This window comes from Perognathus longimembris, chromosome 21 (assembly GCF_023159225.1).
Source record: "Perognathus longimembris pacificus isolate PPM17 chromosome 21, ASM2315922v1, whole genome shotgun sequence".
Classification (NCBI taxonomy): Eukaryota; Metazoa; Chordata; class Mammalia; order Rodentia; family Heteromyidae; genus Perognathus; species Perognathus longimembris.
This window is the reverse complement of record NC_063181.1, coordinates 32,835,920-32,860,252: the sequence shown is the minus strand read 5'-3', so window position 1 is coordinate 32,860,252 and position 24,333 is coordinate 32,835,920. Positions and strand designations below refer to the sequence as shown.

Genomic DNA, 24,333 nt, shown 5'->3' with positions numbered 1-24,333 from the left:
AAGAGACAGCCCCTGAGCCTAGTTCACTGAACTGTAACTCAGAGCTCATGGATTCAGATTATGACTAGATATGTGATTCTGAGATTTTTTTCTCTCTCTCTGAAACCTAAAATCTTCCATCTATAAAGTATGATTAATACTCTATTGTTATATTACTAATCTGTGTAAGGGTATGATGAGAAAAGTTAGCTCTTTGTAATAAAAGTTTCAGAGCAAAATACAAAGACATTAATTAAAGGTATGATAGTGATTTGGTAGAGGGGGTCCATTTCAATCAATCACTGGGGGTATGGTAAGGAACACCTGTCATGCCCAGAGATAGGGGAAGCACAAATAGAAAGATCATGATGGGGGCATAAAGTGAGATCCTACCTTAAAGCTAACCAATGCAGGGCCAGGAGTTTGGCCTAGTGGTAGAGTGCTTGCCTAGCATGTATGACGCTCTAGGTTCGATTCCTCGGTACCAGAAGTGGTGTTGTAGTTCAAGTGGTAGAATGCTAAACTGGAGCAAAAAGAAGCTAGGTACAGTGTTCAAGCCCTGAGTCCAAGCCCCCAAAACTGGCAAACAAACAAACAAAATGAAACTAACCAATGCAAACAGGCCCAAAGGCCTAGCTCAGTGGTACAGTGTCTGCCTTGCAAGGGCAGGCTCCGAGTTCAGTCCAGCATCATGGGAGGCGGTGGTGGGATGCACTCTTGGGAAGCACTGTGAAATCCAGGATATAGAAACTGTCACCCAGTTGGGTCCAGGTCCTGACCAGGGACAAATGTGGCCATTAACAGGAGCTCTCAATGAAATATGGGCACCAAAATACACCGAAAGTCTCAGCTTATGACGCTCTACAGGAGTCCAACTGTGTCCCCCAACTGAACGTGTTCAAAGCCAGCTCATTCTTGAGAAGCTAGCTCCTTCATAGAGGCACATTGTGTTCAACCTCCTCATCTTTCTCCTCCTCCTCCTCTTCTCCTTCTTGTCCCAGTACTGGGGCTTGAACTCAAGACCTCGCCACTCTTGCTTGGCTTTTTCACTCAAAACTGGAGCTCTACCATGTGAGCCATCTTTCTACTTCTGATGTTTTGCTGGTTGGCTGGAGAGAAGGGTGCCATGGACTTTTCTGCCCAGGCTGATTTTGGGCAGTGATCCTCAGATCTCAGCCTCCTGAATGTCAAGGATTACAGATGCGAGCTGCTGGTGCCCAGCCTGACCCAGAGCCTCGGGCTCCTCTGCTTCCCAGGCATCAGAAAGTATTTGTGGCTCAGTGACTGGTGACCCTGGCAGCCCCCTGGGAGGAGTAAGGGTTTTAATAGGAACCATACCGCAAAATCTCAGGCTTTCACCTCCTTGCTCAGACGGGACCATCAGTTCCAGGGGGATGTTCTGGGATTGCTCATGCAGCAAATCCCACCGGAACTGGTTTCCAGCATGGACTCCCAAAGGAATTGTGTTCCATTAAGTTTAATTTTGAAATTAAAACTGTTTATAGCAGCTTTATGAGGGAAGATAAGGTTCCCCAGTATTGACTGAGCTTTTGAGCGAAGTGGATGTAGAAAACTGAGGCCCGGATTGTCTAGCTGAGAGCTGGGTAACCCCAAGGCTACCATTCAAAGTCAGGATATTTGGCTCTAGTGAAGATACTCACTCAAACCCTAGTGAATCCCACGCACGCACACGCACACACACTGATGTGGGCATTTCAAAGGGGCTCTCTTTTCTTTCTCTCCTGTGTCTTTTCCCTCCTGATCCAGAGCAAAGTGTTCTGAAGCAAACAGTCATTTTCACACCTGAGCGAGTGGTGTGGCTCATTTGTGCTTCGGGAGTGAGTCGAAAGGAAAGAGGAAACCCGCGGCGTCCCCACCTCTGCGTTCAGGGCGGACGCCTTCCTGCGCCCGGCCGGCTCTGCCGCCTCGCTCCCCGGCCGCGGGCTCACGAGAGCCCAGGAGCCGCCTGCCGCTCGGGCCAGCTCCCAGGCGAAGCCACTATATTTAGGTTTCGGATGTTGTTAGCCCGGCTTGATTGCATTTAAATTGCATCCATCTCCCCGCGTGGGAGGACGCCGTCGCAACCGGATGGACCTGCCCTGTACGCACTGGGGACCCAGGGCAGAGCACCCCACGCGGGGAGTCTCGGTTTCCTCATCGGGAGCGGGATGGATACTCACAGGATGGATCCAGGGCGACAATCCAGGGCCACCCCCGAACACAGGGGTCCTCTTACGTCCCCCAGACCCCACCCCCACCCCTGCTCGGGATGCGCTTGGCTGCTTCCCAGTTTGCGTCCCATCTGAAAAAGACCCTGCGGCCCCCGGCTAGCGCAGCGCGGCCCCGGGGCTCCCTGGACCCGGCCCAGGCGATCCGGGCGACGGCGCTGGGTTCTGAGTCCCAATCCGAACCCGAAGCCCCGGGCCCGAGGGAGAAGAGCGGGCCCGGCCCGCCGCCCTCCCGCTGCGCTGTCCCCAGCGCGGACACCTGCTGCGGGCGCTCGGGGCGGAGGGGGCGGGGAGCCGGGAGGGCGGGCGGGCGGGCGGGGAGGGGCGGCGGCCCGGCCCTCCGCGCGGCCCGCGGCGCCCCGGCACCCCTCTCCTCCCCCGGCGGGCTCCGCCGAGCATTGTACTCACATCCGGGGCTGGGTTTTGCTTTAATGCGAAACGTAATTAACCCGGAAAAAAGAACCGAGAGTCGGGAGAGCCGGGGTGGGGAAGGGGAGACGAACGCGCGGAGCGCGGGGCACCCGGAGCCGGGCAGCGCCCTCGAGAACGCCCCGCGGCCCGGAGACGCGCCCCCGCCCCGCTGTGACCCGGCCCCGGCCCTGCACGGCGGGGTGAGTCGGGCGCGCGCGAGGCCGCCCGGGCGGAGGGTGGGACGCCCCCGCCCCGCCGCGGCACCCGCGACCCCCTCCCGGCCCGGGGCGCGGCTCCTCCTCCGATCCCCGACCCCCGATCCCCGGAGCGCCCCGGTGGCCGAGGTCGCCGCCGCCGGGCGTCGGGCTGCGGGGGCCGGGCCGGCCGGCCGGGGCGGGGGCTCGGCCGAGCCTCATTTTCTCACGTTTGCAGCGGGGAGAAGTTGGCTGCGGGTCCTGGCGCCGGGGCCGCCGCCCCGCAACGACCGCCCGGGCTGCGGGTAGGGGAGGAGAGCCGAGCGCGTCCCAGGCAAGTCCTCGCGCGCGGAGTGGGCCTGGGGGCCCCGCTCCCCCACCCCACCACCTCGTCACTCGGCGGGTCTAGATTTTGCCCCAGGGGAGCGGGGGCACCCCTCCTTCTCTTCTGGGTCCAGCCTGCAGTTTCTAGAATTCTTGGCAATGGGGATGGCCGGGTCGGGAAAGCGCCCTAAAGTGCAGGCGGGGTGCCAGGTTAGGTAATTCCCTCGCGGGGAGCAATCTCTCTCTCTCTCTCTCTTTTTCCCATCAACTTCTTCACCTTACACGCTTCCTTTTTGGGCTTCAGCTCGAGATTATTTCGTCAAAATTAGAAGAGAGGGGAGGAGAGAGATGGAGAGAGAAAAGGAGAGGCGGAGAGGCCCGGGGTAGGTCAAGCTGAGGAAGGAGGAGAGCTCTGCAGGGCGGGCTGCTGCGCCCCCTCCAGACCTCCTGCTCCTGGGGCCCGCACCCCCCTCCCCAGACCTCCTGCTCCCGGGGCCCCACACCACCTTCCCCAGATCTCCTGCTCCTGGGGCCCCCCCATTTCTCCAGCCTTTTGTCCGAAAGGCTTTCTTCCTTTACATTAGTAGTTCAAGATTAATCTAACACATCTAGCTTTAATTTGCACTCTTTCTTTAGGACTAAGGGGGAATGGAAATTCGGGGTGGGGGGCTCAATCAATCAGACTAAATTTCCCCTTTCCTATTTTTTTAAATTTGGTGAGAAAGCTTTCGGCCACTGCAAGGCTCTAGTAAACAATATGTGTGTGTGTGTATATATATATATATATATATATATATATATAATATATATACTATAACTAAGGTATATATATATTCATATATATAATACCTTAATTGCATGATTTGACAGGGCTGGGATTATAAAGATGTGCCAGACAGGCATGAAGGGCTCTGCACAGCCCTGTCTATAGGGAGCTCTCTGTCTGGTGGAGGATGCCCTTGTACAGTAGTACCAGGACCACCACTGGGGAGAGGAGGCTTTTTTAGGTAGAGCATCATCACCGTGGCACACGTTAGCCTTCTTCCTTGTGTGCCACTCGAAGGCAGATATTAGTGTCATAAATATCTAGCTTGTAGTCCAGACTCTGGGGCCAAGTCAGTGTAGGCTATGTAGGTGCCAAGCAAATGTTTGCTGAATGAATGAATGAATGGTTTGCATCTGTTGAAATGGAGAGAAAACAACAGTGTGGCAGTAGGTCAAGCTGTAGAAATTTAGTCCATTAAGCTGGTTCACGGACTTCTTGCTCTGGTGGTGGCTTTTAGATATAAGCATTCCTCGGCTTTGTTTGTAAACTTTTTTTTTCTTTTGGCTGCTAGTACTGGGGCTTCAACTCAGGGCCTGAGTATTGATCCTTAGACTTTTCACTTGAGCCACAGCTCCACTTCTAGCTTTTTTTCTTTTTTGGTGCTTACCAGAAGACTCTCATGGACTTTCCTGCTCATGCTAGGCTTGAAACAAGATTCTCTTCTCAGTTCTCAGCTTCCTGAGTAGCTAGGATTATAGGTTTGAGCTAGCAGTCCCCAGCTTTGTAAACTACTGTTGTTGTTGTTATTTTAGACAAATCATCTGTGACTGTCCTAGCTGGTGATGGGAGCCTTGTTTATGTCATAGATGGCTAATTCCTGGATATGGATTTGGAAACTGCCTGTGCTTTGATGAAGGGCCTTGGAAATGTTCCTCCCCTAGCCATTGCATATGCTTCCTCGCCCCTCCGTGTAAGCACACAAGCCCTGCAGATCCCATCGTGTCACCAGGGCCAGCTGGACTCTTGGGAAGGTGTTCCTTGGTGGCTGCCTATGCAGAGATTCTGCACAAGTGGGCCACGAGCCTCCCAAGGAAGCCCTGGCTTCCCTCTGCAGCAGAGACGGTGCGACACAGGCATCGGCCCTGAGTCCAGCCTCAGAGCAGCACTCGTGCTGGCTTGGCAGATGTTTTCTGAAAGTACTAGAATAAGGAAGAGCCAGGCAATGGTTGCATGGTCTTTGTAGCGAGCATCCAGCGGCTACTTCCTGGGTTTTCTCTTTTTCATAGGGCAGGTACTTGGTGGACGATGCCGTTACGAGGCTTTGTGACTCAGGTTAGATCTTGCTGCAGACCACAGTACAGTGAGTGCCTCTTCTGATTCACTGCTGGACTGTGACTCTCCTGGCTCCGTGTGACACAGACGTGGGGCTGGGGAGGAGGCTCTGGCTGGGATCCTGGGTGGCACTGCGCCTCTCTCCCCACGAGCAGTTACTTTCGGTTTCTCATCTGTCGTAGTGAGCTGGACAAGGACTCCAGCAACTGACTCTCTTAGGCTTTGGGAAAGGAAGGAAACAGAGTAAATATTAAAGCATGGTAGCCTGTGGGAAGAGAAAAACCCTAGCCCTGCCTAGAGAAACTCATGGTTGGGGCTGGGAATGGGATGGGCTGGAGAGATAGGGCCACTGAGTTCCCACGGGGCCCGTGGACCATTGTTTCAAATCTTGGGCTGTTCAGCTCTCCCTCCCTCCTGCTTAGTCCTGAGCCGCCCACACACCTCTTTTTGGAGACAGGGGTCTTCTATAAAACCCATCTGGCCTGGAACTGGCCATCCTTCTACCTCAAGGTCCTGAGTGCTCGATCTTAGTTGTGCACTATGGTTCTGGGCTCCCTTCCAACCTTTTTAAGGCTTTATGCATGATCTGAAAGTCCTTCCTTTATCGGTTGGTTAAGTGACTTGCTTCCCATTAAAGGGTGAATTTGGCTCCCGAATCCTCCCAGGTGGTTTGTAAAAGGCTTTTGCTGTGACACTGTGGTATGCCTTTGTGTTCATAAAGGATGCCCGCTTAGGTGGAAGATGGGAAACAGGGCCTCTTGTCTTAGGCTCTGAAGAAACACTGGAGTTAAGGCAGTGGCAGCCAATGCAGCTGCACACAGCTGCTATCTGCCGCAGAGACCCCCAAGGGTGGGGCCCCGAGAAGCTCCAGGGGCCCTCTCCTGGAATCTGGGGGTCCTGTCTAGGTTCTGCTACTTTTCAAAGTTGTCTGTGCTAGATGGAACCTGGCTCTCATATATATATATATATATATATATATATTCACACACACACACGTTAACCTCTTGGTGAATTTTTAATATAATTTTTTTTGAGTACTGGGGAGATTAGGAGGAGCTGATGCCTTTTCTTATGAGAGGGAACCAAATGGCACAGCCTTCCCATAGATACTAATTGGTGGAGATGGTCTCTGCAGATGTCTGTCCTTGCTGGGTTAAGCAACTTTGTAGTAGTAATGGTGACTGTGTGACATGCCTACTACTTGTTAGGCAAGCCTTATACAAATACTTGCACACACATGTATCCCCCTCCTCCCCCAGGGCTTGAGTCCAGGGCCTGGAGCTTGTCCTGCCACTGAGCACACACATTTTAACAGTATTTACCCAGTGCTGACTTAGTAGTTCTCATGTTAAGTACTTTCCACACATTATTTCGTGTAATCCTCCAAGCCACCTCAGAAATAGGTAAACTGAGGAAACAGGCCCAGTGGTGCTTGAGTAGCTAATGCACAGTCGAGTCTAGCTAGGCTCACCAGCCTGTGAAACTTAGGCTGCCCTTTCCCCTTGAGTCAGCACACCCCACACCCTCTGCAATGGGAAGTTTCTCACCAAACTTCAACGGTCTATCTGCTGATCAGTCACCTGCATGTCCCCTCGCCACGCCCAGCCCTTCTTCCTTCCCTAAACCTAGAGACCAGCCTCAGAGAGACACACCTAGACCACATGCACTTCCCTTCTGCTCCTTGCAGGGGGGGGGCACTAATGCTTCCTTTTTTGTGTGTATGTGCCCGTACTGGGGCTTGAATTCAGGGCATGAGCACTGTCCCTCAGCTTTTGCGCTCAAGGCTAGCACTCCACCACTTGAGCCACAGCTCCGTTTTTGGCTTTTTGGTGGCTAATTGGAGATAAGGGTCTCATGGACTTTTCTGCTCAGGCTGCCTTCAAGCGGAATTCTAACATTTTTTGCCTCCTGAATATGCTGCTGCTTTCTTTTATTTTTCTCCCCCCTGGCTGGCACCACATAGCTCAAGCTTTCTGTGCAGCCTTTTCTGCACCACCCCCCCCCCCCCCACCAGCTCTCCTCTCCCATCCAAGACTGGATCTCACACTAGCACCGAATGCGCTGATGCTCTGAATCAGATGAATGGTGGTCTACCAGCTTCATCTCCAGAGCCATCCCACGTGCCTCTTGCCAGGAGTCCACAGTGAGACTGGACTTCGTGTCCTCTCAGTGGGGCACTGAGGATTCCCAGCAGTCTCTGCTTCTGCAGGCCACGGTGGTCGCCCCTGCTCTGGCCAGCATTCTGGTGCCACAGCTCCACCAACTGCAGGTTCCCTGAACAGAGCTGGTGTGCTGTTAGGAGAGAGAAGCCACAAAGACTTTAAACACTTCATTTCAGTGGTGCCAATTTTCAGCCACTCTCATCTATTTGCCAGTACTTCCCCCTCCCCCCTCCCCTTTAGTTCTTTCTTGTGTGAGCCCTGTCCTCCTCCTCCCAAGCCTGGGGTCCCATGAGGTTTTGGCCATCCCCCCGCCCCCCCATTCCTGAAGATGTTTGCATTCCTCACCCCACACTTCCGCTGGGAACGCGTTCTCAGTACATTCTCTTTTCTCTCACATTACTCTCCCGCCTTAGACTTTTGGAATTTGCTCTTATGACCATCGTTGCAAGTGTGGTGACATGAGAGCAGAAGGAAACGGATGCTTCCAGACTCTGATCGGTGACTAGTTCTCAGGTTTGCATTCAAGTTGCTATAGTTGTGTATGCTGCTTTTCCTGGGCTCTTGGCACTGTTGAGGGTCCATGGCTCCCCAAGTCACCCCTAAGTATCATGCACACTGAACAGTTCCCTGCTGCTGGGTCCCCACCTATCCTAGCAGCTGCTGAGTGATTGCCTGGGTCTGCCTTCCCACCTGGGCTCCTCCCTGCTGTGTCCCATCCTCTCTGAGTCCTGTGATGGCATTTCCAAATGCACTGTCTTCTCTGACTGTTCTTGCGGGAGTCCCTCAGCTTCTGCCCAGAGAAGCAAGCAGGCAGGAGACCCGAGCCCTGGCTGGCCTCATGTGACAAGAGGCAGCCTTCCAGACGTTTGCAGCACAAGACTGCAAGAGTCCCTCTCTTGCCAACACAGACTAATAGGAAAGAAAAAAATCTCTAAATTCAAAAGGGAACCCATTCTCACCACCACCACCACCCCCCCCCCCGCCCCATTTGTGAACTGGGCTTGCACTAGATTATTTGGTAATAGAGACAGTTATGGGAGGCTTTCATTTTTGTCACTTCCTCTCTACTTTATTGACCTCAAACAGATCAGAACAATTCAGCAGGTGAATCTGCTGTACACTTTCCTTTGTCTGCCAACTCTATTAGCTAGCTTAAGAATCAAGAGGGTTGATACAGCAAATCCTGGCTTGCTTTTTGATACTTTTTTGTGGCCTTGAGGATTGAACCTAAGGACATGAATGCTGCTAGCTAAATACTCTAGCACTGAGCTACCCTTTAGTCCTATGCCACAGCTTTATTCATTTCATAGCGCTAGAGCTTTTTGTTTATTTTCTTTCTTCCTTCCTCCATTCTTTCTTTGTTTCTTCTTTCTGTAGTGTTAGTGCTGGGGTTTGAACTCAGGGTCTCCCACTGTGTTTAGATTGTTATTCAAGGCTGGCATTTTACCACTTGAGCCATAGCTCCACTTCTGGCTTTTTGCTAGTTAACTGGAGACAAGACTTACAGACTTTTCTGCCCAGACTGGCTTTGAACTGGGATCTTCAGGTCTCAGCCTCATGCACGAGTTACCAGTGCTTGGCAGTTCTAGCACTTTTGGTTTAAAATTTGAATTATCTGTTTCTTTGTTTATCCACCCAACTATTCACTTTATTTTACTTTAAATTTTATTATGGATGTCTCTAGGCTGGCCCCAAATTCCCGAGTTCAGTCACTTCTCCTGCCTCAGTCTCCCGAGTAGCTGGAACTTGCAGGGGTACTCTACCTTGCCCAGTTAGCCATTATTTTAAAATGTCAACTGCATCTCTCAAGTGTGTGTGTGGTGTGTGTGTGTGTGTGTGTGTGTGTGTGTGTGTGTGTGTACTGCAGCTTGAACTCAGGGCCTAGGCACTGTTTCTTAGCTTTTTCACTTAAGACTGGTGCTCTACCACTTGAACTACTGCTCCATTTCCAGATTTTTGCTGGTTCATTGGAGATAGAGTCTTATGGACTTTCCTGCCTGGGCTGGCTTTGAACTGTCATCCTCGGATCTCAGCTTCCTGAGGAGTTAGGATTACAGGCCTGAGCCTCCAGCAGTGAGCATTCCATCTCTCATGTCTTAAGAAGGAAGCCTTTTGGGGCTTCTTGTCAAAGAGTCCATTTCCTTTTTCAGAGCACTAGTCTTAATATAGATCTGCTTTTGTAGCACAGACTTGTGCTTGAATATCTAGCTGGCTCCAAGGACATTGGCTCTTCTTATGAAGACCTGAGAGTAGAAACCCAGCCATCAGGGGGAAGAAAGGATGAGACTGTAGGCAAGGAGTAAAGAATAGGAAGTAAGAGCCTCAGGTAGGGCGTGAGGCCTTGTGGCAAGTGTTTGACTCGTGTAATTATGAGGGATGAGATAGGAACTTACTAGATTTAGGTCTTTGATACATCAGAGTTACAAGAGAGCTATAATTTAGGCAAGATTTTATTTGTTCATGAACTTGAGATGATTGAGATATTTATGTTCAGCTTCAAAACTTAGGTGCCTACACTGGGAGTGTTTGTGATATTAAGTGGCTTTCTTTTCTGCTAAATACAGATTTCCTGTAGAAAAATTGTAAAATTTGGAAAAATGTAGAAAATTAGATCATGTTCAACTTTAAGTCATAGATAATAACTGTTATTTTTTGTGTAACTATATACCTAATTTTTAAAAATCCACATATAGGAATAAAAATGCTACTTAGATCATTGAGTGTATTTTATGTCATTTTGTATCTTTGAAAATTTTTATGATATGAGTCTGTAAGGTTTATTGGATATTACTTAAAACCAAAGTTTTTAGACAATTGTATGATATTTCCTTATGAGGGTTTCTCAGACTTTAATTATTCTCCAAGCACTGAGACACTCGAGATATTTCCAACTTTGTTGTTATTATCAATTCTATTACAGTTGCCAACTTCTTACTTTAATCTTTATTTGCATCATTGTTTATTTCCTTGGATGAAATCCTAAAAGTGGAATTATTGGGTCAGAGGACACAGACTTTTTTTAGCTCTCTTGTTATAGATTGCTACATTGCTTTCCAGAAAGAGTCATCCTCTTGTCCCTGGTGTATAAGGATTTTTTTTTCTTTTTTCATGTGTACCACATCTGTTTTAAGCCGCAGTCATCTCCTTGTATCTTAGTCCTGACTCTTCTCTGTCTCTTTCTTCCCTGAGTACATTTGATTTTCGTAGAGTCCTTGCTCCAGCTGTTTCTTTGTTCCAGTTCTGAGGGTCTCAATTTCTGGACAGTTTTACTCTTGATTTAAATTTCTGGTGGTGAAACCTAAGGCTTTGAAGTGGGCTGTGGAAGAGAGAGACTTGGGGCAGGGAAACCTCGAAGGCCCCTCATTTCATGCTTCTCATTAATCGTCTACTGCTGCTGCTGGAGGAGTCCATGCACATGCACTTTCTCCAAGTTGCACTTTTGTCTTCTTTTTTTCCTTTATTTTATTACTTTTTTGGTGCCAGTGCTAGAGCTTGAACTTAGGTTTGGACACTGTCCCTGAGCTTTGTTCACTCTACAGCTGGACTTCTGGCTTTCTTGTAGTTAATTGGGACCGACTTCCTGTTCCAGGTGGCATTGAACCTTGATCCTCAGATCTCAACCTCCTGAGGAGCTAGAATTTCAGCCACTCACTGGTGATGACTTTTATTTTAATATAATGTGTAGCTTATTTCTGACTGCAGCACATAGGAATGTATACATTCTGCTGAAGAAATCTGGATCCTATAAACGAAAATCTCCTCTTTTTGTTTACAGTTTTTAAAAAAGTTAATATCTTAAAGTGCCAGCTAGGGCTGGGAATATGGCCTAATGGTAGAGTGCTTGCCTTGTATACGCGGAGCCCTGGGTTTGATTCCTCAGCACCACATAGATAGAAAAGGCCAGAAGTGGGGGCTGGAAATATGGCCTAGTGGCAAGAGTATTTGCCTCTTATACATGAAGCCCTGGGTTCGATTCCTCAGCATCATATATATAGAAAATGGCCAGAAGTGGTGCTGTGGCTCAAGTGGTAGAGTGCTAGCCTTGAGCAAAAAGAAGGCAGGAACAGTGCTCAGGCCCTGAGTTCAAGCCCCAGGACTGGCCAAAAAAAAAGCTTACAGTGCCAGCTAATTTTAATTTACACTTTCAACTTTGACGGTAAAAAAGAAATTTTTTGCAAACCCTTTCTATTCTGTTTATTCTACCTTTTAGTACAGATCCATTCTTTAGTTATTTGAATTTACTTGGAGTCATGTTTTGGTTTAGTCTGATTTTTGTGAGTTTGTATATGCGTGTGTGAGGATATGTCAGAGAGACAGAGACAGACAGTCAGACAGACAAGAGATTATATGCACATCAATTCTTGATTTGCTTTTACCAAAGTCCAGGAAGATAGATGAAGAAAAAAACAAACATGAAGAAAATTTTACCCTCATCAATCATTATGTATTTCAGACTAGCAACAGTTTAAAATGAGAACATTCCATGAATTTAAAAGAGATAGTGATGGTAACAGTATATTATTGGTTACGACATAAATAGATAAAATATTTTTAGAAAATACTTCTGTTATAGGTCTAAAAATTATTAAAGATCATAGTGTATGATCTGGTCTTATTGTTACTTGGAATTTAGGCTCTTTTCATGTCAAAGAAGAGACAAAACATGAAAATATGAAGTCAGCATTATAGTAGTGAAATACTGAATTAACCTAACAACCCAATCCTAGAGAAGCAGGTAGGGAAATTACAGTAAAACCAGTGCATACGTGTTATAGAGTCATTAAAAACTACGATTATAAACACTATTGACTTGGAATATGTCTGTGATATCATTTAAAATCTTTGATAGGTCATTTACATATAAAAGGACCTAGAAGCATGAAAAAAAGAAAGGCAAACCTAGCCTGAATGATGTTTAGGAACATTCCAGGCCCGCATGGAGGAAAATGCCTGTCATCCCAGGAGTCAGGTAGGAGGCAGCCTGAGCTACGTGGTGAGATCCTATCTCAAGATCACCCACACAGAAACACAAACCTCAAGCAAAACATAAATTCCAGGATTGTTATATTACTTTCTGTATAAAAACCAGAAACCACTAGGGATGTTGGTCGTGCTTTGGAGAGGTAGGGTACTTGGTGAGTTGGCAGAACCTCTTAAAAACATTCTGTGTTCTTGGCCTTGTGTAGTAAAGACCAGAGACTGCTTGCTAGATGGTCTCCCTAGGATATTAGATCAAAAGCAAAAGAACTCACTAGAGGGCGGGGCGTCTGGTGTGCAAACCCAGAGAGAAGAGTTCCCTGGTACTGGAGATGGAGTGGGGCGGGTCACTGACCACGAGTGGGGCTCTGAACTTCCTGGGGGGGGGGAACTTCTGGGAGAAACAACCATATGCCACCTGTACTTCAGATTTTATCAGCAGGAAACTTGTTAAAATGCAGTCCCCTTAAGTGCTAAGGGGGCAGAACCCTTGCTCAGCACATGCGAGGCCCTAGGTTCCAGCCCCTGCACCACCAGACAAAGGAAGAAATGAAGGCAAGGAGGAAAGGGAAGGCGAAGCAAAGGGCAGGACAGGGAGGGAAGGGAAAGGGCAGGAGGAATGAGTAAACGAATGAATGAATGGATTGAGATCATTTGATTTTTGAGAGTCAGTGAACTGGTTGAAGCGATGTAACTAGAGGAAGATAGTGGGAGATGGAAGGACATTTGGAAGCTTTGCCTTGGTGATTGGAGGGAACTCCTTCGCATCCACAGGGGACTGGTTCTAGGATGCTCAAAGACACCAGTGTACACAGAGGCTCCAGTTTTACGTATTTGCATAGAACCTATGCACACTCTCCTGTACTTTTTAAACCATCTCTAGATGACTTACAACACCTAACACAATGCAAATGCTGTGTGAATAGTTATTCCATAAATACTGTCATGTTTATGGGATGATGACAAATCTGATATACAAAGATTCAGGGGTTTTTTCGGGGGGGGGGGGGGCGACAGCAGCCTAAGTGTGGTCCCTAAGCTTTTGTGCTCAAGGCTAGCACTCTACCACTTGGAGCCACAGCTTCATTTCCAGTTTCCTGGTGGTTAATTGGAGGTAAGAGTTTCATGAACTTTCCTGCCTAGGATGGCTTTGAACTGGGATCCTCAGATCTCAGCCTCCCAAGTCACTAGGATTACAGGCCTGAGCCAGCAGGACCAGGCAAGACCCATTAGAGTTTAATTTTTTTTTAGTGGTGGTGTTGGAGGTTGAATGCAGAGCCTCATGCATGCTAGGCAAGTCCTCTACTCTTGAGCTATATACCTTCAACCCCAGATAAAATTAATTTTTTAAAATCTGTGCTTGGTTGAATCTACTAATGCTGTAGGCTGATTGTAAATGTGTGAGCATCAGGGCACCGGCCCTTTGTCCCCTGTTGCTAGCACCCCCTTGCTTCTTGGGCTACCCAATTGCTACAGAATTGGCTGCAGATAGGGTTGCCGAGGCAATGTCCAGAGGCCTCTGAACAAGGGGGAAAGCCAGAGACTCCTAGATGATAATAGCGCAAGAGGCTAAGAGAGGGGATCTGGGTTTGCAGACTCTGGACCAAATCTTACTGCTTGCTGTTTGACAAAGGATGTGCAAAGGAGGCAAGAAGGAGCAGACCAGGACTGGGACGTGGGGTCTCCCATGTGTGCCGTGGGCATGGTTGGCTGTTGATCATCGGTCTGCGTGGGGTGGCTAGATGATAAGCACATTTCTGTGCGATGCTGGCTCCCCATCAGCCACAGTCTGACAAGCTCGGTGACTCAGATGCTTCCCAGGATAACTGAGCTCCTCCCAGCACCAGCTCCACAGTCAAGAGACAGTAGAGACAGAGCTTTCCTCCTGGTCTTTCCATTTGGTCCATGAGGGTCTTCCTTCATGTGCACATCCATCAAGATTACAGGGTGAAGCCTCTGGAGAGAAATAGAAAGCGCCTCTACACCAGCCTCTGTCTGGAGGGAAGAGCAGGCACTGGTTACTCCTGCAGGCTGAAAGGGGGCTGTTCGTGTTCAGTTGGACACTGCTTTCTGGCTGGCAGAGGTGCTCTGCTTTGTTCTCCCCTTGCAGTTACACATGTTCTCTTAGAGATTTTGCCAAGTGCCAAGGGCCTTTTGGACCCTAGAAATTCTTCAGTCTGGGCCTGGGTTGGCATCAGGGGTTCCCCATTTGCTCCTGCTTCTTTCTGTCTGTCTCTCTCTCTGTGTGTGCACATATGTGGTGCTTGTTTTTCCCCTGAGGCAGCCTCTCAGTGTTGCAGGGCCCCTTGCAGAGGTAGGACGATCAGACTGGGACTTAGGACTTGCCCTGGGCCTGAAAGACTACGGCTGCCGTTTTCCTGTGCCTTGTTGACCCCGTGTCCTATGGAATGGCCTTAGGTTGCTACTGACAACTTTGGCTTGGCCTTGGGCCTCAGCAGACTTGGACTGTTAAGAATCCGGCTCGTGGGAGTCAGTTGGGGTACATGGGTGATCCTCTGCTCCTGGTTTGTGTCCCATTACCAGAGATCCTGTTCTGGAGTATGGGTACCGAGGGCTGGGGACTTCCTCCTGCAACTTTGTACTCTAGCCATGCTAAGGAGTGTCTGGGCAGGGGAATGCATCTTCTCGGGCTAGGTAACAAAGCACACATCCTGAGAGACTACAAGAAGAGAAATTATTTTTCCCCTAGTTCCGAAGACTGCTAGTCTAAGGTCAGGGGCCAGGGGTTGTTCTTGCCTGAGTGTGATGAAGAGGCCTGTAAGCCCCAGGCTGCTCTCTTTGGCTGGGAGGTGGCCACCTTCTCCACGTGTCCGTGTGGTCTTGGCTCTTGCAGGCGTGGGGAACCTTTCTTCTGCCAGGAACCATTTGGTTTTTTATGACATCACTCTTGAGCCCCACAGAATGATCAGTACAGACAGACAGGAGCTGTAGGCAGCTGGTGAGAAACATATGTGTCTCTTCTGTCATGGACCAGATGATATTGAGGGCTGTATACAGCCCACGGGTCAGATTTTCCCTTCCCTTGTTAGCCTTCTGGATGCAGATTTCTTCTTAAAGTGGGCTAGGGCCCACCCTAATTAACTTACCTCTTTAAAGGCCCTCTCTTCAAATACAGGCACAGTCTGAGGTCAGTGCTGCCAGTCCAGGTCTATAAAATGAATTATGCAAGCCCTAGACACTTAACTAGCTCTGGGGTCTTGGACAAGCTGGTACAAATCCTGCCTGGGCTTTTGTCCCTTGAGCTGTAAAATAGAACTAAATATTAGCAAGCATCCCAGCTATTCCAGGAGGCAGAGGTTGGAGGCTAGCCAGGCAAAAGTGAGATACTTTGTCCATAACAAACTAAAAGCAAAAAGGGTTAGAGGCCTAACTCAAGTGGCATAGCACCTACCTGAAAGCACAAGGACCTGAGTTCAATTCTGAGTACTGGGAGAAAAAAGTGCTATCTTGGTAATTTGCTGTGCAACTTCAAGCAAAGACTATGTCTGTAAGATGAAATCTAGCACACTCTTGTTACATTATATTTTTGAATATAATTAGATCAAAATAAGCTACATCTCACCTCATGGAGAGTAATGATAACTGTTACTACTGTTCCTCACAGACAGCAATGATAATTGTTACTGCTGTTTCTCACTTTGCAGAGAGTAATGGTAATTGTTACTACTGTTTCTCACTTCATGGAGAGTAGTGATAATTGTTACTACCGTTCCTCGCTTCACAGAGAGTAATGGTAACTTTCTACTGTTCCTCGCTTCACAGAAAGTAATGGTAATTGTTACTACTTCTCCTCACTTCACAGAGAGTAATGATAATTGTTACTACTGTTTCTCAGGTGCACAAGGTTCACAGGCAAAGCTTAGGAAGAGTTGTTCCAAAAGTCATTGCACTTTACAGTGATTATCAGTAGTAGAGGTGCAGAAAGATGAGATAATTTGTGATTCACAGTGCATAAGTATCCAGACCCATAATTGAAGCCGTTCCTAAGCTGGCTGGATGCAGTTCTGTTCCATGGTGGAACACTTGCCTCGTAATGCTTGAAGACCTGGGCTCCATCTTCAGCCTTGCTAAAAACAATAAAATAAAATAAAGAAGAAGAAGGGCCTGACCCTCCACAGTGGCATCACAGAAGAGCTAGCTGAGCTTTGAGGACTGCTCACAGAGTTTGGGAAGAGGCTTCTAGAGTCTGGTGGGATGGGCACTTGGTGCTGTGGGAGTAGAAGCTGGTGGGAGGGAGTCAGCCAGGGGCAGGTGAGGTCCCTCCAGGTCTGAGACAGAGTCTGCTCCTCCTCCTCCTCACCCGAGCCTCCTTCCGCCCTGCAGGTGATGTGAGCAGAGCCCAGGAATGCCTTATGTTGACCGGCAGAACCGTATCTGTGGGTTTCTGGACATCGAGGAGAATGAGAACAGTGGCAAGTTCCTGCGGAGGTACTTTATTCTGGACACCCAGGCCAATTGCCTTCTCTGGTACATGGACAACCCCCAGGTGAGAGGCTGGGAGGGAAGGGCGGGGCTGCCTCCCGTCCTGAGGAAGGATGCCTGGGGCCTGCATCCGTCATGAGGACCCCTGGAACTTGCTGGTCATTACGAAAAAACACTTTGGTATCACACACACACACACACACACACTTTTTAAGGGCTAGGGAATTCTTAGCAGATGGGACACCCTGGTTTAATCTCCAAAAAAAGAAAAAAAAGAAAACAAAGAAAAGAAGGAAGGAGGAAAAGAACAAGAAAAGTGCTGGGTGGCCCTAAGTCTGGGTCCTTTCTCACGAGGACAGGAATTCAACACTTGCAAAAGCCAGGCCGAGGCCGTCCAGGCTGTCCGGACTGCCAGGCCTGGCCTGTTCCCTCCCGCCTCTGGCTCACTGGCTCTGTCGTTAGGGCTGTGGCCTAACTGGGCTGCTCCTGCTCCGCCAGTCTGGGGCCCCTCCCTGGCAGAGAATGTGGCCTGGTTCCTGAGCTGGACAAATGTGAGACATCCTTGGTCTCTTGAACCAGGAAGTCCTGGAGTCCTGGGTTTGCAGGTGTCCTTGGAGGTCACCTCTACTCTTGTCCTTGAGCTGCAGATGAGAAAACTGAACCTCAGACATTGCAGTTGACCTTGGCAAGGACATGGCCAGTGAGCTGCATAGTATTTGGCGGGGTCCAAGCACAAGGTTAGGGGCTGCCTAAGTGTCATTGCTGTGTCTGGGCTGGGGTCATCACTGAACCGGAAACAAAATGCTCCTTGGGAACTCAGGACTTTTGTTTTTCTTTTCTGCACTGAGTGTTGCTAGCTCATTCCTTTGAGCTACCTCAGAGCAGGTTGGTGGATGGAGGCTATGAGGCCCAGCGTGGCTGTGAGTAGCAAGACTCTAGGGCACAGTCGGGCAGCGGTGGAAGCAGGCACAGGTCTGGAAGGTTCAGGATGAGGAAGGTCTCAGTGTTGAGGGATGGCTTGGGCTCTAAGAGGTGAGGTAGGGAAGAGAGTCGTGTGGAGTTCTTGGCTGTGATCCAGGGTCCAGTCCTCTCGAAGCCTTTGCCATTTGTCTTGTGGCTATAATGACTGAGGGAACACTTACTTGATACAGAAAACGTATGCTGTAAATTGCTTTCTCCAGGAAGGACCTGTCCCTCAGCACGACTGTCCCCACGTGCACTCCACGTCTCTGATGAGCCTCTGGAGGGCCAGGCATTGTCTTGATCCTGCATGTCCACTCTGGCATGCAGTTTACACCTCCCTCAGGACACCTGCTTTCACACCTGCTCTACCCACCTGCCCTGTCTCAGCTCCACACAGCACCTACATAGAGCTCTGCAGATCCACTGTGAAAGGAAGTAGCACTCAGAGTTCTTCGTCTGGCTAGGTGCCAGCGTCTCATGCCTTTAATCCTAGTTACTCAGGAGGCAGAGATTTGAGGACCGCACTTAGAAGCCAGCCTAGGCAGACAAATCCAAGAGACTCATCTCCAGCAAAAAACTGGAAGTGGGGGTGTGGTTCAATTGGTAGAGCACCAGACACACACACACACACACACACACACACACACACACACACACACGCACACACACACTATTTCTCTCCCCTACTGGGCAAAGGGCTAAGAGTTAAGTCTTTGTTGCAAGGAGCCTTGGCTTCTGGCCCTCCCAGAGGGACTCTAGGCTTCTGGGGTGCACTTCCTTTTCTTTCCCTCACCCTTGATGAGCCTTCACTCACTCGTCTGTCTGGTTAGCACAAGTGGTTCAAATGGATTTTTGTCCTGATTTTCCTGCTTTGTGCAGTGCTGCCTTTTTGAGCTCTTCGACGTTCAGATTCTCTAGCTCGGGAAGTCCTGTCCCCTGCTGACCACTGCTTGTCCTGCCAGCTGGACCTTTCTTCATCCTCTAGGCCACAGAGTCTGGCTGTCAGTGATAGGCCACCCAGCACTGTGGTGTCACCATTTTGGATCATTTTTTTTTTAGGTATTAGGATTTGAACTCAAGGCCTTACAGTAGGTAGATAGGAGCTCTTCTGCTTGAGCCACCGTGGCAGCCTTTTCTTTTTACTTTTTTTCAATTATATTACATTCTTACAAACCTCTTGCTGGGCTAGCCTCAAACAGATCCTCGCCAGCTCTGCCTCCAGAGCCGACCTCCTTGATTTCGAATGTTATGGTTAGAACTTCCCTTCAACTGACTAAGCACTCAGATTGAAAGTTGTTTGGGCCCAGAATCGTGCCAGCCTTGGGTTCTGTGCGTGGCTGCCTTGCTGGCTCTCTGGGGTCAGCCTCTGTGCCCGCATCTGCTATGCCTGGGCGGCCTCCTCCCCTTCCCTCAGCAGCAGCTGAGCTTTCGGATGCTCTTTGTGGGACAACCTCTGTGGGTCTGAATTTCCAAGGTGAGCTTGTGGCTCATTGCTAGAGAATCTTTTCATTTTCCCAGGAAGCTGTATTCTAGCTGGATTGGCCATATATACCTAAACCAAGAAAGCCTTACTGCATGTAAGCTGGTGATAGTTCAGAGCATTCGGTTTCTTCATTTGTTAGGTTTGTTCTTCATTGTATTCATGGCCAAGCAGCCTCTCTAGATTTGAGGAGTGCTTTGACAGATGTACGATGGTATTCATGAGCATTTGTCACTAAGCTAAGCTGAGCACCGGCATTTTCTTCCTTTTTTCTTCTAATACCGGGGCTTGAACTCAGTGCTGCAGACTCTCACTTGGCTTTTTACTTAAAGCTAGTGTTCTACTTGAGGCACACCTCACTTCTGGTATTTTGGTGGTTAATTGGAGACAAGAATCTCACAAACTTTTCTGCCTGGGCTAGTTTTAACTGTGATCTTCAGATCTCGGCCTCCTGAGTAGCTAGGATTATGGGTGAGAGACACCAGCACCCCATTCCGTGGGGTTTTCCTTTCACTCTGGCAGCAAGTATAATTGGTGGGTGTCACTGTCTTCACTGTCAAAGGTGAGGGAGGCGAGGCAGGGGAAGGCATCTGCCCATGGTTACATAAGAAGAAAGAGGCAGAGCCAGGACTCTGAGCCTGGCAATCTGGCCCGGTACCCTTGTCCTCATTGCTGCTAATGAGCCAGTCATGTTAGGGTGGCTGACTTGGGAAGATGGAAAGTCTGCGAAGGTAGTCTCTGGTTAAGAAAGAGAAGCCCGCAGACTCTCAGGACTGGAAGGGTCTAGAGGGCAGTACACTGGACAAGTTTTTGATTCAGAATGTCCAGTCATGTTCAACATTTGATAAATGGCTGCTGAACCCAGGAAGGGCTGATTAAACTAGAGAGATGGAAGAATTGATGGTCAGAAGGCAGATTGGTCCTTAGGAACTGTAGAATGTTTAATATTAGATTCCTCTACTGAAATGGAACACAAACTATAGTATGATGGTCTTCCCTAGTAAAGAGAAAGACATCAAGGACTGCTAGGAAAAGAAGACTCTAATTTTTGTGTGTGTGCTAGTCCTGAGGCTTGAACTCAGAGCCTGGGCATTGTCCCTGAGCTTTTGTCCTCAAGGCTACTGCTCTACCACTTGAGCCACAGCTCCTTTTCTGGCTTTCTTGGAATTTAACTGGAGATAAGAGTCTCACAGACTTTCCTGCCTGGGCTAGCTTAGAATGGAGATCCTTAGATGTCATCCTTCTGAGTAGTTAGGCTTACAGGCATGAACCACCATCACACAACTAGGAAAAAGACTCTTGATATGATATCATAGTTATTTAACTGGCATTGATGAATGGGATTTTCTGAACCTATTTCTCTGATCTTTGATCATTTAAGCCTTCTTGGTAGTTGGCATTCCCTAAGCCTGTCTCTGTGGCCATGTCTTTTGCTGTTGTTTCAACTAATTGTAGCATGTACTTGCTGCACACTTCCCATCTACAAGCTATTATGTGAGGCATTTTGCATAGACTGGGCTGGGGGCTGCTATCCTCTTTGTTTCTCTTCTCACAGGTGGTGCAGTGCTGGGGTTGGGACTGGTCTGCCAGTCTCTCCCCACCTCTGTGGCTTCTTCCTCTTTCTGCTATTTTCCTTCAGCTCCAATGAGGTGGAATGAGAATTCAATGAGATCTTTGCTACCAGGGAGCTTCAGGACTAATCATCTCAGTCTGTTCTTATAATAAGCTAGCCTATCATTCGTTGTCAATGCCAGTGTGTAGATGCCAATGATTTGGTCGTAGGAGAAGGGTTGTAGTTTTCCTTTGTTGGGGCCCATGAGAGGAAGATGGAGGACTGGATTGGACTCTCCCATGAAAAGTTCTCAGGCTTGGGTGACAAGAGATCAAGGTTACAATCTAGACTCTTCCATTCCATTGATTTGTGTCTTAGGCAAGTGGTTTTTGGAGCTGAGTGGCGTTACCTCACATGATTTGCTAATCTCATCCAATATGTCACAATGGAGCCTAGCTGCTAAGTCACCACAGGGAGCAAGACAGAAGCTTCCTGGAGTCTCTGCTGCAGGTTGGGAGCTAGATGATTAAGTACAAACTGGGGAGAATGAGTTATGAGGTTCCCCTTCATGGACAGGTGGCCTCAGAGACCAGTGAAGGAGATTACAGTGATTAAAATTTTTTTTATTGATAGTAAAAAGGTGATGTACAAAGGGGTTACAGTTCTGTAAGTCAGGTAAAGATCACATTTCTTTTTGTACTATGTCTCCCCTTCCCTCTCTCCCCCCATCTTCCCCTTCCATCCCCACCCACAAGTTGTATGGCTTATTTTCAACATAGTGCCATGGGTCCCACTGCTGCATTGATTAGAGGTGTGTGTGTGTGTGTGTGTGTGTGTGTGTGTGTGTGTGTGTGTGTGTGTGTGTGTGTGTGTGTGTGTGTCAGTTGTAGGGCTTGAACTCTGGGCCTGGGCGTTGTCCCTGAGCCTTTTTGTGCTCAAGGCTAGTGTTCTACCACTTGAGCCATAGCACCACTTTGGGTTTTTGCATGATTAACTGGAGATAAGAGTCTCATGGAGACTTTTCTGCCCAGGCTGGCTTTGAACTGTTATCCTTAGATCTCACCCTCCTGAATAGCTAGAATTACAGGTGTGAGCCACCAGCACCTGGCTCGTGTGATTATTATCACCTATTGTAGATCATTGTGCAGAGTTTTGAAATGTTTCCACGTATATATAAGCTTTCATGTGATGGTTGTACCTACTCTGTCCTGAGCAGAGTTGATGAGGAAGGCGGGGGGCCTTGTGCCTGGGGTCCCAAAAGACCCTGTGGTAAAGAGTTAAGCAGGCACTGAGACAAGGATTTGTGGGCAAGGTTTTCATGGAGGAAGTGCTAAGGAAGGCCTGGGAGGCGAGTTGGGGAGGTGACAGGGGAAGGGAGAAAGCCAGCCAAGGGCGTGAACATCAGCGGAAGTGGCAAGGGTAGGTTTCGGCCTTAGCTTGTGGGAGCTCTGGGGTGAGTCAGACCTAAGAGTTGTCCTGAGAGAGAGAGCTGGACTTTCATGTGCCTCTGCTGGATGGTCACGGACTGGGGCTCTGCTAAGGTGGAAAAGATGGCTTTCAGAAGCCAGCAGGCAGTGCCCTGGAGCCCAGTGTGGGAGGCAGCCCAGCCGTATCTGCCAGCCGTATCTGCCAGCTGGGCATGGCGGGTGGGGGGGGAGGGGAATAAGCAGGGAGCAGAACTCAGCATAGGCTATAATTAACCTTGAATCATTGTGGTATACTAAGGATCCAGGGTTTTCCATTCCAGGCATTAGTGACACAAATCTAAGGACAAAATCCATTAGCTAAAAATGACCCCTCTAAATGGTAGGCTTCGATAATATTGATGATGCCAGTGATTTGGCTGACATGTTTAAAAGTTGCAATGCTGACAACATCAGGAAAACTATTATTATTGCAGTAAGAATATTCACCAGGAGCCGGGCACCGGTGACTCATGCCTATATCCCAGCTACTGAGGAGGCTGAGATGTGGGGGGTCATGGTTCGAAGGCAGCTCAGGCAGGAAAGTCTGTGGGAGGCTTATTTTCAGTTAATTACAAAAAAATCCAGAAGTGGAGGTGTACGTTAACCTTGAACAAAAAGCTCAGGGACAGCACCCACGCCCCTGAATTCAAGCCCCAGGACCAGTACCAAAAAATAAATAAATTATTCAGGTGCATTTATTTTGCATTATGATACATCACATTGGAGCATCATAATATCCGAAGGAAGACTGCGGCTCTCCTGCTGAATCTGGGGCCCCAATCAAAACCTGTTTGCTCTTAAAAAAAAGAAAAGCTGGAAACAGGTTTTTCCATCAACAGGGACAAAGAGCTTTAGCAGTGCTCACTATGAGATGGCTGTTTGTCTGCATTTTTGTGGAAAGAAAGAGTGTGGGGGAAGATTCTATTAATATGTAATTTATCATGGACAATGATGTTGTCTTCAAGGCTAGCTGGAAATGGATGTTTTGAACATAATTATGCTTCTTTGTATGAGAAGTCTTCTTAAAGTGTAGCTGAAATCCACCAATATTTAAAAGGTTTTTGCATTATCCACTCCAATCTGTCTAAATGCCAAGAGCCAGGAAATTGCTGGCTTTTTAAAAATGAGCAGTGCAAGATTCCGTGTAGTAAAGTAGAGACAATGACAGGCTCTTTCCTTCTCCCTTCCGCATGTCCCGCCACATCAGCCCCTGGGCAGGGCAGCCAGCAAAGGAGGTTTTTTGGTTTTGTTTTGCTTTGTTTTTTGCTTATGTGAATATCATCACAACACTCAGTTCAGCTATGGTTTGAGCTGAGTATGTTGAGTTTTCTGTTTAGTTTGCTTGTTGTGTTTTTTCTTGAGCAATTTTCGTTTTGTGACTTATTCATTACCTTCAGGGTTTTTGAACTTGTGAGCTCCATGTAACTGGTGCATTAGCCAGCCTTGCTGGTGTGGTATGCTGAGGCTAAGGAGGAATGGCTGGCGTGCTGTTGTCTGTGTTTCACTGAACTCTGCATACAACATCCTACGAGGAACAAAATGGCTCCAAATAACAAAGCACAAATTCTGCTAATGGCAATGTTATTACTAAGCTGAAGATCTGGGAATTTAAACTGGACAGGCTTTTTGAAAGTTAGCATAAAGCATTGCAAATTGAATTTTATTTATTTTATATGCTAATACTGTTTTTTTTAAAAAACAACAACAACAACAACAATTCTTATTTCTAGAACAATGGCTTGTCTCAATGTTAGACGTGAAGGGCTAGGGAGGCAGCTCGGTGCTAGAGCATGTACTCCATGTGTTTGAGGTCCCCTCAAAAACAAAGCAAAACAAAATGGAAAAACCAAAAGCTTGCTTTGCTTGTTTTTTTTTTAAAAACTGTATTTTTTTGTTTTGTACTGGGGATCGAACCCAGGACATTGCACTTGCTAGGCAAGCGCTTTGCCACTGAGCTACATCCCAGCCCCCAAAGCTTGCTTTGGGGCAATCCTGTTGCTAGCCCTAGTTGGTACTGAAACCCACGGGACTAAGTCAGGCCACTGGTGACTCACAC

General features: G+C 48.3%; 1 protein-coding gene across 3 annotated transcripts in view; it reads left to right on the top strand.

Moving 5' to 3' along the window:
• Positions 1 to 2,593: 2,593 nt before the first annotated feature.
• Plekha2 (pleckstrin homology domain containing A2) overlaps positions 2,594 to 24,333 on the top strand; it is a 63,730-nt gene continuing 41,990 nt past the window's right edge. Inside the window, exons 1-3 of one of the 3 annotated variants that reach the window (XM_048330936.1) lie at positions 2,595 to 2,818; positions 3,051 to 3,146; positions 16,718 to 16,880. In XM_048330936.1, coding sequence (XP_048186893.1) covers positions 16,740 to 16,880 — 141 coding nt within the window. In that variant the 5' untranslated portion in view covers positions 2,595 to 2,818; positions 3,051 to 3,146; positions 16,718 to 16,739. Of the gene's footprint in view, positions 2,819 to 2,937; positions 3,147 to 16,717; positions 16,881 to 24,333 lie in introns of those variants that run through there. The other 2 variants (XM_048330937.1, XM_048330935.1) reach the window with 2 other exon arrangements.